Source organism: Trichomonas vaginalis, chromosome II (assembly GCF_026262505.1).
Source record: "Trichomonas vaginalis G3 chromosome II, whole genome shotgun sequence".
Lineage (NCBI taxonomy): Eukaryota > Parabasalia > Trichomonadida > Trichomonadidae > Trichomonas > Trichomonas vaginalis.
The window spans coordinates 13,660,879-13,674,615 of NC_067204.1; the positions used below are offsets into that span (position 1 = coordinate 13,660,879).

A 13,737-nucleotide genomic window follows, 5' to 3' on the forward strand; every position below is an offset into this window, starting at 1 on the left:
CTCCAATTGTACCTGAAAAGAAGGAAGAATTCACTTACAACAAACCGGCCTTCTTCGCAGACAGAGCAGAAGCAAGAGTTCGCCTTCAACAAACCATTCTACACACCGCAGTTCAACGCAAACGCACCTGGAAATGACAAGCCATCTTTCTCATTCCAGTCTTCATTCGGAAAGGAACAACAAGAACAGAAACCATTCGGAGGTTTCGGTTCTTCTTCAAATTATAGCTATGGAAACTCTGGTTTCAGATCGAACTCAAACTTCGGATCTAACTCTGGCTTCAACTCAGGTTTCGGATCGAATTCCACATTCGGATCTAACTCTGGTTTCAGTTCTGGATTTGGAAGCAATCCAAACTTTGGAGGAAATACAGGATTTAGTGGTTATGGATCATCTTCTTACAGTTTCGGTGGAAATCAGCAGCAGAATCCTTCTAAACCGGCCCAACAGAAGGATGAGCAGAAGCAGGATTCCCCGCAAACATCAAATAAGGATTTAGATGATATTGGTGATGAACTTGGTCTCTACTAAGAGATTTTTTATTTATTTTATTATTATTTTTATATTTTTTGTAATACAATCTGATTTTATTTTTATCACTCTAAAATAAATATTCTTTTTTTCTTATAGCATATCATTGAAGTTTTTTTTAATACCATCAATAATATGCAGGTTTGCAGAATAAAAGCCTGGTGTATTCGTTGGCACATATTTGGCATTTTATTTCCTCCTATATAACATCATATAAACAATATTATTACTATAAATCAAACAAGAAATTATCCATATTTGTTGTGAAATTACATAGATTAAAGATTCATAATTCATTGTCTTTTCTTTTTATATTCTTTTTTGTGATTATCAAATATCTTTGGATTATTTCTAATAAAAACTCATTATTTTACGTTGAAGTTGGCTTACTAGAAAAGACAAGTTGAATGAGATATAGATATGCTTCATGCATTCTTGTATTAATTTTGATGAAATAATATTAAAGAGATCACCCTTTTTTTGAAAATTACCACTAGGAATGATATAACAAATATGTGAAGATGATTTTTAAAGATGGAGCGAAGGACTGCGTTTAATTTCGGAAATTTGAATTGTTCTTTATTGTTTGATATCACTACTCATATTTTTATACCAGGTATTTCAATAATTTATAATTTTGGTCGGCGAAACTGAATTTTCGAAAAATTTTTGTTGTTTACCGATTCAGATCATGATCATTTCACTTTTTAAATTGAATTTCATGCACATATACTAATAAACACTTTTATGAATATTTTTGCTCCTCATTCAAAAATTTCTGAAATGGTCTTTCAAATCTAATTTTACACTATTCAAAATATTACCGTCAATTTTAATTTGAATGTGATTGCTTTTTATATTTGAATTATGAGCGATAGTACTCAAACACTTATCAATTATCTGACTTTTTCAATATCGATTCTGCATAATGATTTCATTGATATTTCAAATTCTTAATTTTCTGAAGGAAAGTCAGATCATTATACATGCTTAGCTGTCTGTTTCTGATCGGAGTTCTTCAATCTTTGGAGAGAAATGGATTGACTTATGAACTTAATTCTGACGGCATTGCTACTTTCCAAAACTCAAGTCTTGAAGAAGTACATCTTGAAAGAAAATTTATTTATAATGGTACAGAATATGAGCTTACAATAATATCTCCTGTTCAAAATTCTATAATAAAGGTACTTTGGATTCCGTCTACAGTCATAACAATTAATGAAATCACAAAATTATCCAATTTACAGCAAATCCAATTTATTGATCCTTCAAAAACGGAAATTGGTTTTGTTGATATAGGAGAAAAATGGTTTGATGGAAGCACCATCACTGGGAAAGTAACAATACCAAAAACAGTCGAGAACATTGGAAATTATTCATTTAGGAATACAAAAATCGAATCTTTGGTGTTCAAAAGTGATGATTATATATCAATAGGAAAATATGCGTTCTATGGCTGCACAGAACTGAAATCAATATCTAATTTTCCTCAAAATGCAAATTTAAGAAGAAGTTGCTTTGAGAATTGTAAGCAACTTAATCTAAGAAATAAAGATTTACTCAATTGCCAGTGGGACCATATAGGAGCATATGCATTTAGGAATTCTCCTCTCAATATAGATTTTATACGTTTACATGTTGTGAGTATTAAAGAATTTGCATTTGAAGGATCATCAATCAAGAAACTTTTTGTAGAATATAAAAATGATGCTGAAAATGGTATTGATGAAGGTGGTATTGATGAAGGTGGTGATGATGAAGGTGGTATTGATGAAGGTGGTGATGATGAAGGTGTCATTGATGAAGGTGGTGATGATGAAGGTGGTGATGATGAATCATGGGTGGAATTAATGTTCGAAGAAAATTGTTTTGCAAACATGCAGCCTCTGTACAAAGTTGATTTGATTGTACCTAACGATTTCAGTTTTCAAAAACCTATTTTCTTCGGTACAGATATTGGACAATTATATATCAAAACCAAAAATATTACATCATCATCTATAACATTCATTGGATCTACTTTTCAAAACACCAATTTTTTAAGTTCAATTTCAGACTCTAATTATGTACAGATTATTATTATTTCTGATAATATTAACTTTATGCGATCATGTTTTTCAGGAACAACTGGCTTAAGAACAATGTGCATTCAATCATGTCTTATAAAAATAGATGAATATGCATTTTTTAATTCTTCAATTCAGAGATTTGAAGTTGCACAATTGATGAAAATGGAATTTGAAGAAGATAGTTCAGGCGATGATGAAAATAAAATACTAATAGATGATGAAAGTGAAAGATTAAGCGATGATGAAGGAAGCAGAGTAGATGAAGAATCTGATGAAGATTATCAACCTTACATTGGTATTCAACACGAAAAAAGTCAAGTAGTTGTTGATAATTATAATAAAGCATTGAACTCTGGACAAATCGATTATATAGCGAAATATGCTTTTTCAGAATCAAAATTAGAGGAAATTGTTTTTAAATTAAAGAATTATTCCATTAATAATATCAAAAAAGGAGGTTTCAAAAATTGCAAATATCTCAAAAGAATACCAGCAATTTTTGGAACAATATTCCCATTTGCTATATCAGGAGCAGATATAAACACTATTACATTGCAAGCAAAGAAGATTTCAACCAATGCTATCACTTATTGTAAATCCCTAAAAGTAATTATAATAGAAAAAACTGTTGAAGATCTTGGCCCTAAATTCTTTGATTTCTGTGATAATGTTGAAACATTAATATTTGCCGATGGTGATCAACTTCTTGAAATCAAAGAGGCATCATTCCAGTTATATAAATTTATTAATGTTAACTTCGGAAATAGAGTTTCAGTTATAGGTGCTTATGCATTTATGCAATCAAGTATCTCTGGAACATTAGAATTACCTGCCGGCCTCAAAGTCATCAAAGAAAGAGCATTCGAGAGCTGTAAAAATTTAGATGGGATGCTTATTTTTGATAAATGTAATAAGCTTGAATACCTTGGATCAGGTTGTTTCCAAGCATGCTCTGGTTTTATAGGACAGCTTAAATTACCTGAAAGTGTCACCTATATCGGGCCAAATTGCTTCGCAGAATGTAAATTCTGTGGAGACATTATTATTCCTGATAAAGTTGTTAACATTAACCATAACTGTTTCTATAAATGCCAGGATTTCTCTGGATACATTAAGATAGGAAAGTCAGTTAAATATATAGGAAAATACGCTTTTGCTGAATGCTCTGGAATATCAAGTATCATTGAGTTCGATAACATGGATGTTGATAACATCACCATTGATTCTTTTGCATTTTATGGATGTAATTCTATATCAGGATCATTAATTCTTCCAAATTCCGTTGTTTATATCGGAGAAGCTGCTTTCTATGGATGTTCTGATCTTTCTAATGAACTCATTTTACCCTCTCAACTTAAATACTTAGACAAATACGCTTTTGCTTATTGCAAAGGATTCACAGGATACATCACTATTCCGAAATCAATTGAAGTAATCGGAGAACACTGTTTCCAAGGTTGTTAAGGAATATACAGAGTTTCATTCTCAAGAGGAGATGTTGATGTAAGATACAAAGCATTCGGAAGCATGAGTTTCGAATGCATGAGTGGAACACCGAAATCGTGCTCCAAGAAGTTCAACACATCCTCTGATTGCTACGATACTGACAGTTCAGATAAATTAGCTTCTGTTTATGTTTTAGTTGAGCATTGTCATATGTTAATGACAATAAAAGTATTACTTGCAATCATCAGTGCTATTGCAGGCAGTGGTGTAATTGGATTCACAATATCATTCTATTATTTAGTTATTAAGAAGAAATCAGAACAAAAGAAGAAATATCAGAAGATATTCAGCGACATCATTGAAAAAGAACTTCAGGATGGAAAACCTGATAATCAAGTTGTCAGGAACGTAATTAACAAGCTCAATTCAAGAATAAGTACTGATGCTGCCTCGGATCAATTCAAACTAAACGCTAAAGACTGCAGAAATATTACTCAGACCGCTATTGATTAAAAATGGCCAGCAATCAAATTTGAAGATGAAGTTTCGATCATCAGTATGTCCTTCAACGGAATTGTCTTTAGAAGCCATAAGAAACGTAGATTTTGGAAGAAAGATCATGATAATTCAGTCAGTTCAAGTGCAGAAGGAGATAACCTTTTGACATCTTCATTATTATAAGAATAAATTCTTTAATATATTGATATTTAAAATTACTTAATAAGTATGAACATTATAATTTTATTATAGATTTTTACTAATACAAAATATTTCATTTCATTTATTTAGGTTCACATTCAAGAGACATTTTTTGCAAATCTGATGGACTGTAACCTGTATCAGTCTTATGCTTTATTATTTCGAGAATTTGTTTAGAAATCTTGAAAGAACAATTTGTTCCCCAATCTTTCCTCAAAAATAAGCATACCATCCAATACGCCCTATGCATTGTTACATTCATTAACTCATTTCCTTCGACATTCTTGAACCTTGTGCTTCCATCATTAATGAATGCCATATCAGTTAACCATGGACCGATAAATGGTAGGGCAAGACTCTCATCAATATTGATGAGCAAAGTCTTGTAGTTCTTGAACTTTCGAAGTGGAGAACAAATTAACGAAAGTGCACCATAGATTTCTTTGATCTTTAAGTCACTTCCCGGAACTGTTATTTCATTCAATGCATCCCAGCATTTATGGAGACCTGCAACTGATGGAGATGAAAGAGCTGATTCAATGACGAAAAGTCCTTGGAAATTATTGATTATTCGGCATTTTTCCATGATTAATATCCATTGAGCAATAATGAATGCTGTGGCTTTTGGATCTTTCTTGGTAAAGTTGACAATAGTATACTGTATGTACTGCGATAGGTGATTGAAATTGGTGGTGATTTCAATGAGATGTGGTGCATGCTTATTTTTTGTCCAGCTACAATTCACATATTCTCGACAATTGATGTTTCTATAGGTAGAAAGCTGATTGAACATGATATGCTTAGCAACTGTCATTGAATCGGCAGAAAATGCAAGGGTATGCTTCAATGCATCAATTTTGACTTCATTCAGAAATTCTGCATCGCTCCGTTCCTCTAGTTTTTCTTTCGGGATATGCTTTTTACGTTTTGAATTTATTACAGCCGATTCAATAATTTCTTTGATTTCGTCAATATTAAAATAGTCCTTGATATGTTCGAAGATTTCCGTGAGAACAGAGTCATCCTGGAGTTTGGCAAAATCTTTCGGAAAAATTGAAACCCATCTTTGTAAATAGATGAAAATAATAGAAGCTGCATATTCATGCTTTATTGTAGGGAGACCATCTATTATTGGTTTGCCATCTTTGCAGTTTACTAATATATCCTCGAATAAATTCAGTATTTTTGAAGATTTGATGTCTCTTGAATTATGCCATGCGAAAATGTGAAGATTTATGAATCCAGGTTCCATGTTATCTCGAATAAACAAGAGGGTAGTAAAGTACTTAAAAGTTGCCCATTCAATGAGAACTTTATTGCCATCTGTTGAATAAATTGCCGATTGAATTTTGTAGTCTCGTAATTGTAGATTTGAAAAATTCTCTGATAGGTTTTCATTGATATTGATCTTTTTCTTGGACCCTGATGTTTCAGAATCCGACTCAGATGAAGAGGGCTGGTGAGATTCTTTTTGTAATATCTTTGGTTTTGCAATGTCGAAAATATTAGGGAATATGAGATCTGTCTTACAAAGTTCACCGATTTTTCTGTAAACTGTGATCAAAACTTCTGAAAGAATTTCCATTTGATATTCTTCTTTCATGTCGAAATTGATGTTGCTTTTCATTGCTTTCAAATATCTGAACAAAGGTCCAAATTTAATGATTTCTTTGGCTTCATTGAATATTGCATCATCTTTCTCATATGACATGGTTGCTAATATTCCGATAGGAGGAAAATCATAGAAAATATCATACAGAATTCTTTCAGCAAACTTTCTGACCAAATTTTTGTGAATTTGGTTGAAAACATTATTACTTTTCAATATCTTAAACAAGGATAATAATACATCCATTTGTGAGTTTGTCTTAAGGAAATCATTCAGTGTATTGTTCAGCATATTGAGAAATATCTTGATTCCAGGAGAAAGTTCGACTTTACTTACAATTTCCATCGAGAATCTGAGCAAATGGCCAATAGGTTTTGTATCAGTTTCCAACTCTTTAAGATATGAAAGTTGCTTTGAGATTTCATCCTTAACATCCTTAAAGATCCCACTGACATATGGACAAATAAAAGAACTGTTTGGGTGCTCAATGATATAGAGAATCAGCAGCTGCTGCACAAAATTGCTCTGTTTTATATCAATGAAAAATTTCTTCTTCAAAATATAGATAACATTTTCATCAAATTTGCCATCACAATTCCAAGTTCTTTTCAATTCAGAAAGGTCATGATCAAGCTGCTTTTGTGAATTAGATGATAAAAATGATAGCAATTTCGATTCGTAATAGTGAGTTTCCCCAAGATTTTCGAATCTTTGGTAACATGTATATTCTTCTTGAAATACTAATGCCACCAAATCTTTAGGACTCTGGATATTGACCATTTTGAGAACTTTTTTCTTCAAGTCTTCATAATAGTTTCCAGGATTAATTTCGAACAGTTGCATGACAGGATCTTTCGGTTTTATATTTGATAATTTAAGATTTTTAAACGGTGTGTCTTTTCCAAAATCCTTGAAATTTGTTCTGCTTAAAAGATTTTTAATTTCTTTTTTCTTTTGCTCATCTAGAAAACTTAGATCCTGGTGTTTTTGGTAAGAAGTGAGCTTTTCGTAGTTTTTATTGTTAATCATGCACATTTTGAAATTTTGATGCATATTTTTGCATTTTATTATTGAATCTTCATTTGGTATGGTATAATTTTGATTCTCTGTTTTATTATTGCTAATTATATTCTTTATATTATCTAGTTGTTGCGCATATTTTTTTCTATATCTGTTATTTATATCATTGTTTATTTTAAAAGTTTCAATGTTTACTTGAAATCCATCCATGATCTGCCCCAATATTTGGTCTATATTTGAATCCTGGGCTAATGAACATGAACTCATTTTAGATTATCAATTTTTCGTTGGATATTTTAATTTCGGTTTTATTTTGTTCAATAAATTATCCAACATATTCTGCGCAAGTTTCGATTTAGTCAAAGCATGGACAATAACTGATCAATGCGACTATGGAAGCTAAACAAAACATGTTTAAATCCGAAAATAATATTAGTCTAAATTAATATTCTCATCCATTTACAAACTTATAATACAATCATCTCACTTATGAAATCTTTGTCCATATAACAAGTATACTAGTTCTTTTTACAGTAAATAGTAAATGACTGATTTTATGAATATTTTATAAACTACTCATGTCAAGGTTAAACTCAAACATGACGACCCCTTATACTAGTTCTGATCATATATATCAATAGATTGTTCAATCCTTATTTTTTAAATGTTCTTCATGTAAGTGACATTTTTTGATTTTTTTTTCCATTCCAATTTGACACGCCCGCAATAAAAACCAACCCCTCAAAAATTGGTGTTATTTATTATAATTATAGATAAATAATTTTAAATCTCTCGAATTAGTTATACTAGGAATAAGTGTAACTTGTTGCGGGATATATTAGACCCTTTAAAAAGAGCATATCAATTTTCATACAAGGAAAATTCCTGAATTATATGATAACTCTGCTACTTGTTTTAAAAGTGTGAAAATACCACAAACCAGTTGGTTTTTCTGCGTAATTTAATATGTTATCATAATTTTCTTTTGCATCAATATTATTCAAGTCGCGTGATGCAGATATTATCTGAAATAAAAAACAATCCTTATACTTTTATATATATCATTTAATTTATATGTACAATGATGATAACACATCATACAGATGCGCATTTTAAAATTTAATATTTCTTTATGAGATAGTAATTTTAAAACATCAAATCAAAAATCAGCATTCACTAAATTCATTGAAAATATCCTCTTCATTGAATCCTGAAGCAATAGATTGTTCATATTCTGAGGAGAATTCAATATATTCCATATTTTGAGCAGCTTCATCTTTCTGGAATGATAATTTATTTGATGTTTTTCTACATACGAATCTTTTAGTATAAAGTTTTTTGAGGGCACAATTGTTATATTTGTTCAAGGATAGGTATAACTGGAACGATGTTTCAGTTGAAATTTTCCTCCTTTCAAGCCTCTTGAATGCAAGTTTGATATCGATGTCAGTTCTTTCTTGGAAAAATCGAGATATTTCCACCCAATGTGGGCCAATTATGGAATATAATTGGATGATTTTCATAAGTTCATCATTTGTGAAATCTTTATTCTGATTTTTGTTTATAAGATAATTGTTATATCTGTCTTTGCATTGTCGAACTGTTCTTTTCATAATTCTACTAATCTCTTCCCAGTCTATTTCGCATTTTTTAAAAGAAGAAATTAGCGATAAAAGCATTGTATCTTCTTCCTGGCTGAAATGATTCCTAGCTCTCTTCGTACTTCGAAGTATATCGTTTCTGGAATACATAAAAAAATTGTGAATTTTTTTTTCTCTGCTTCTCAAAGTAATGGATGCTCACAAAAACCTAAAATAAAAACTTTATCAATATGCAAATTATTTATAAATATCAACATGATGTTTAACACCGAAATTATTCAGAATTGAAACAAATTTATTCCGGAATTAAAATTAATAAACATATGATATTACAATATTATATATAAATATTTATGAATAAAAAAATTGAATTGATAATTGAAAATTTGAATTACGGTGAAATTTGAAATTTTTGAGAACTCTGCGACACAAGCAGATTGAAAGTAAATCCAAGGAAATTATCACCGGAATGTTAAAGTTTATATGATACATAAAGTAATAAATGTACAAATATTATATGAAATTAATCAAAGTTGCAATTAATTATCAAAAGAAAATGAATATCTGAACAATTATTATAATCATGTTCATAATTGCCAAAACATATTTAAATGAAGAAAATCTGTTATTAAATGAATTTAATTAGAAATGCAAAGCATATTTATAATTTTGATAAATAAAATAAATGGTAATGCGTCATTTTATTATAGTTGATTACATTTACATCATTGAAAATGGTGATGTGTTAGAATAGAAAATTTTTTTTATTAAATTATTTAAATATTGAATTTCACGTTCTTATAAATTGAATGATCAATATGTCATTCAACACATTTGTATAAAATAATTAATGAATATAAATATCGAGTACTTATTCTAATAATAATTTTGCAAGTTGAGACGAATTAACATATTGAATTTTCAATATTTGTTTATTTGAATGACATGAAATCGTCATCTGAAGGAAAAACATATGATTTCAAATTTTATAAAAAAGAAAACTTTAAAACTGTTTAAGCTTGATGCTTTTTAGAAAACTCTTTCCAAAATTGACAGAACTCTACTTTTACCATTTCTCTTTTTAGCTTGGTTTATTTGCTCAAGATGGCGTTTTGCAACAATTGCAGGAAAATCGATTTCCTTTATGTTCTTCTTCTGTGGAGTTACGTCTTTCTTCGGGGATGATCTCGCTTTCTTTTGTGATTCCTTGTTAGCTTGGTTACTTTGTTCAAGATGACGTTTTATAGAAAATGCAGGATAATTGAATGGATCAACTCGTTTTAAGCTGTTCTTTTTTGCGTTCTTCTTTTGTAATTTCTTGTTAGCTTGATTTCTTTGTACAAGAGGGCCTTTTGCAGCAAATGCACGATTATCGGATGGATCAACTCCTTCTAAGCTGTTCTTTTCTTTCTTCATTGGCTGTTCAACAACAAGATCTTCTTCATCTGAGGAATGTAATTGTTCGTTGTCGTTTTCTTCATCTTCTTCATCTTCCTTGGAATGGTTGTTTTTATTCAATTCTCCATTAATATATTTAGAAAGTGCTTCGCTCAGCTCTGGAGGAAGACGAATTCGAGTGGTATTTTCTTCTGGACTTTCGTTTCCTAATGTATTTCTTCGGTATCATCATCTGGTTTTTCGACAGGCTTGAAAATACTTTTATTAAAATCATCAACCTGTAATTCATCTTCATCAGAACCTTGGTGGTTCATCTCAATCTCCTGTTGTTTAGTCGGTACATATTCTGGTTTACCATTCCAAAATTTTTGATTGAATTCTGCTGGAATTTCTTTGACTTCATCTTCCTCCTCTGGATTTTCTTCGACTTCATCTTCCTCCTCTGGATTTTCGTCGTTTTGAATAACCGCATTATCATCGGATTGACTGTAAATTTGTGGACTAATAATTCCATATTGGTTTTCTGTTGAATCTTCTTCCTCGCCGTTTTCATCTTCCAAATTGGTTTTTTCATCACCACTAGCATCCAAATTGATTTTTATGTTGTTTCTTTCAGATGGATTTTTATTTTCTTCTAATTTCTGTAAATGCGAATTTTCATCAGTTGGAAAATCATTGGACTTCGACCCCGGATCCACCATACTATAATTAATTAGTGAGTTGCTTTCGCCGGGTGTATTGGAAGTTGTTTTTATTGGGGAAGCAGGACTCCCACTTGTTTCATTGGATGTAAGCTCACCAATTGCTTGTAATTTAGGTGCCTTTTCAGGGCTTGATGTTGTACTGCTTCCAAATGACCAATCCGGCGGGAATTCAACAGAGTGGGGGTCGTTTGTTTGTTGAGACATTATAAATTATGAAAATTTTTACAAAAAATCTTGGTTTCGCTTAAAAATTTGGAATTTTTAATTTTTGACACTAATGCCAAAATGCCAAAAAAGTATTAAAAAAGAAAATAGTATCATGAGTCATTGCTATAAACCATGTTATTTTGTTAATGTAAATTGAGAGGATGTGGAATTATTCCTTTCAATTTTCCAACTTTCAAAAAAATAGTATAAGTGAAAAGTCTCTACGAACTAATACCATCCATTTTATTATAATATTTATTGTTTTCAAATTGTGAACAAGTGCTTATTTCTTGGAATAATTTTTTTGAAACTCCTGTCGGCATGAAGCAGCTAGAGTCTCGCTGTTTAATAAATATGGAACAACACAGTAATGAACTTCTAAATCTCTGTTCATAGTCACTATGTTTGTTCCGATGAAATTTTTCCAAGAATTTCAATTTCAATAGATTTTCATATTGAAACCAAGAAGATCTTTTTATTCTTATTTCTCTATGCGAAACATTCAATTCCTTATTGAGTCAAAGAAAAAATCCACAAATTATTACTCACAAGCTTATATTATTAAAATTTGATTGCAAACGTGTTGCATGCTAAGTTCGGTCAAAATGTAAACCTCTCAATTTTATCGTTGGGGGAAGTAACTCAATTCCTTCAAAATTATTCTTTAAATATTGAATTTAAAGTTATTTAATTTGGATTATAAATAAATAGGCTAATACAATATTTAAAAATGAGAAAAAATAACTTTTCAAAGAACTTTTCATAATCTCAAAGAAAATTTTTTATTCAATAATTATATAAATTAATTAACATTCATAATGAAATTGGATTTTTTTTATAAAAATTGGTCCTACTTAACTTTTTGAGAGAATTTGGCTTTCTCGTAAACGAAAAAGGGATTTGACGGAGTCAAATCCCCGCTCACAAAAAGTGGACTTTACATGTCAAATTTTATATGCATGTAATGTCCACTTTTATGAGTTTTAGGAAGGAATTGGAAGCCATGAGTTACTGACATTGCATCAGTATCTCATAGCCTCCAATTCCTTCAAAAAATGGGAGAAACTTTGTCCGAATAGTTTAACATTCGGACAAAGTTTCTCCCATTTTAAGAAGGAATTGGAGGGTAAGAGATATACCATATGAATGTATATCTCTTACCCTCCAATTCCTTCTCGAAAGTGTCCAAACTTTGGGTTAATTGCAAAGTATTAACCCAAAGTTTGGACACTTTCAAGTGGAGATGGAAGGCTTTGGGGTATATATTAATACAATATACCTCAAAGCCTTCCATCTCCACTACAAATGTGAGAAACTTTGTCCGAATAGTTTAACATTCGACAAAGTTTCTCCCATCTTTCAATGTAATTGCTACCTGTGAGGTACTGACTTGAAGTCAGTGCTTCACAGGTAGCAATATCCAAAAATTTAAAAAACATTTTATCAGTTCGTTAGAGAACTAGAGCTCCTAGGTACTGAACCAGAATCAGTGCTAGGGGACTCTAGTGATCTATATAAATCTGAGAAACTTTGAGGAAATTGTTCGACATTTCCTCAAAGTTTCTCAGCAATTTAGCGAGGAATGTTCGTTATCGTGTAGATATTTATAATATATACATAATAACAAACATTCCCCGCTAAAAGATGTAAAATCTTATAAGAAATATATTGCAAAAGAATAACAAATTGCAACAAATTTTATATGAAACTGAACCTTATGAGGTAGTGATTCAAGATCACCGCTCATAAGATTCAGTTTCAATCTCAAGTATCTCAAAAGTAAGGCTCTATTTTTTGCCATGTAAAGTGTCACTTTTTCTGTCCAAATGATAAGTTATTCAGAGAAAGTTTCCAGCTATCAAGAGGGAATTGTCTTATGAGGTATACATACTGTATACCTCATAAGGACAATCCCTCCTTAAAACGAGAAAACTTGTTCGAAATTGTTTATCATTTCGAACAAGTTTCTCGTTTTTAATAAGAAACTAAAGGCTATGAGGCACTGATTATATATTAGTGCTCACAGCCTTTAGTTCTAATAGATAGCTGGAAAACTTCTCCAAATGATAAGTTATTCAGAGAAAGTTTCCCAGCTATCAAGGAATTGTTCCTTATGAGGTATAGTTATAATGTATACCTCATAAGGAACAATTCCCTCATTAAAATCGTAGATATTTTTTACTTATTACTCATGCTTTCAAATCACAATCCTCTGAAAAGTTATTTTTTATTAAATTTAGAATTTTGATAAATACCTTTTTTCAATTTGATATAATACTTATATATTTTCAAAAAAGACATTTTGAAAAGATATCTCAAAAGTTTCTCTGAAAACCTATTTTTGATTAATTTGAGAATATCCGTATTAATTAATCAATAAATTCATTCAACACTACTTTAATTTTTAAATTCAAAAATTATATGTGCTTCTTAAAATGTCTACAAAAATTTAT

General features: G+C 30.6%; 7 protein-coding genes across 7 annotated transcripts, besides 2 other annotated features; 3 read left to right on the plus strand and 4 right to left on the minus strand.

Annotated features, from left to right (window-relative positions):
- Window positions 1–6: 6 nt before the first annotated feature.
- On the plus strand, window positions 7–531 carry TVAGG3_0540240 (uncharacterized protein; the record flags this gene model as incomplete). Its single annotated transcript, XM_051237884.1, has 1 exon — window positions 7–531. The coding sequence occupies one exon, from the start codon at window positions 7–9 to the stop codon at window positions 529–531; it is 525 nt and encodes a 174-aa protein (XP_051095708.1).
- Window positions 532–1,517: 986 nt separating this feature from the next.
- Window positions 1,518–4,064, plus strand: TVAGG3_0540250 (antigen BSP-related family; the record flags this gene model as incomplete). The annotated part of the gene is made up of 1 exon (XM_001312904.1): window positions 1,518–4,064. One exon carries the CDS (start codon window positions 1,518–1,520, stop codon window positions 4,062–4,064), a length of 2,547 nt encoding a protein of 848 aa, XP_001312905.1.
- Window positions 4,065–4,142: 78 nt separating this feature from the next.
- Window positions 4,143–4,559, plus strand: TVAGG3_0540260 (uncharacterized protein; the record flags this gene model as incomplete). Its single annotated transcript, XM_001312905.1, has 1 exon — window positions 4,143–4,559. One exon carries the CDS (start codon window positions 4,143–4,145, stop codon window positions 4,557–4,559), a length of 417 nt encoding a protein of 138 aa, XP_001312906.1.
- Window positions 4,560–4,827: 268 nt separating this feature from the next.
- Window positions 4,828–7,389, minus strand: TVAGG3_0540270 (guanyl-nucleotide exchange factor protein; the record flags this gene model as incomplete). The annotated part of the gene is made up of 1 exon (XM_001312906.1): window positions 4,828–7,389. The coding sequence occupies one exon, from the start codon at window positions 7,387–7,389 to the stop codon at window positions 4,828–4,830; it is 2,562 nt and encodes an 853-aa protein (XP_001312907.1).
- Window positions 7,390–8,540: 1,151 nt separating this feature from the next.
- Window positions 8,541–9,125, minus strand: TVAGG3_0540280 (MYB protein-related family; the record flags this gene model as incomplete). Its single annotated transcript, XM_001312907.1, has 1 exon — window positions 8,541–9,125. The coding sequence occupies one exon, from the start codon at window positions 9,123–9,125 to the stop codon at window positions 8,541–8,543; it is 585 nt and encodes a 194-aa protein (XP_001312908.1).
- A 576-nt stretch (window positions 9,126–9,701) lies between these two features.
- On the minus strand, window positions 9,702–10,391 carry TVAGG3_0540290 (uncharacterized protein; the record flags this gene model as incomplete). Its single annotated transcript, XM_001312908.2, has 1 exon — window positions 10,005–10,391. One exon carries the CDS (start codon window positions 10,389–10,391, stop codon window positions 10,005–10,007), a length of 387 nt encoding a protein of 128 aa, XP_001312909.1.
- Window positions 10,392–10,579: 188 nt separating this feature from the next.
- TVAGG3_0540300 (uncharacterized protein) lies at window positions 10,580–11,281 on the minus strand (the record flags this gene model as incomplete). The annotated part of the gene is made up of 1 exon (XM_001312909.1): window positions 10,580–11,281. One exon carries the CDS (start codon window positions 11,279–11,281, stop codon window positions 10,580–10,582), a length of 702 nt encoding a protein of 233 aa, XP_001312910.1.
- An 882-nt stretch (window positions 11,282–12,163) lies between these two features.
- Window positions 12,164–13,100: a mobile genetic element.
- Window positions 13,101–13,325: 225 nt separating this feature from the next.
- Window positions 13,326–13,439: a mobile genetic element.
- Window positions 13,440–13,737: the final 298 nt, after the last annotated feature.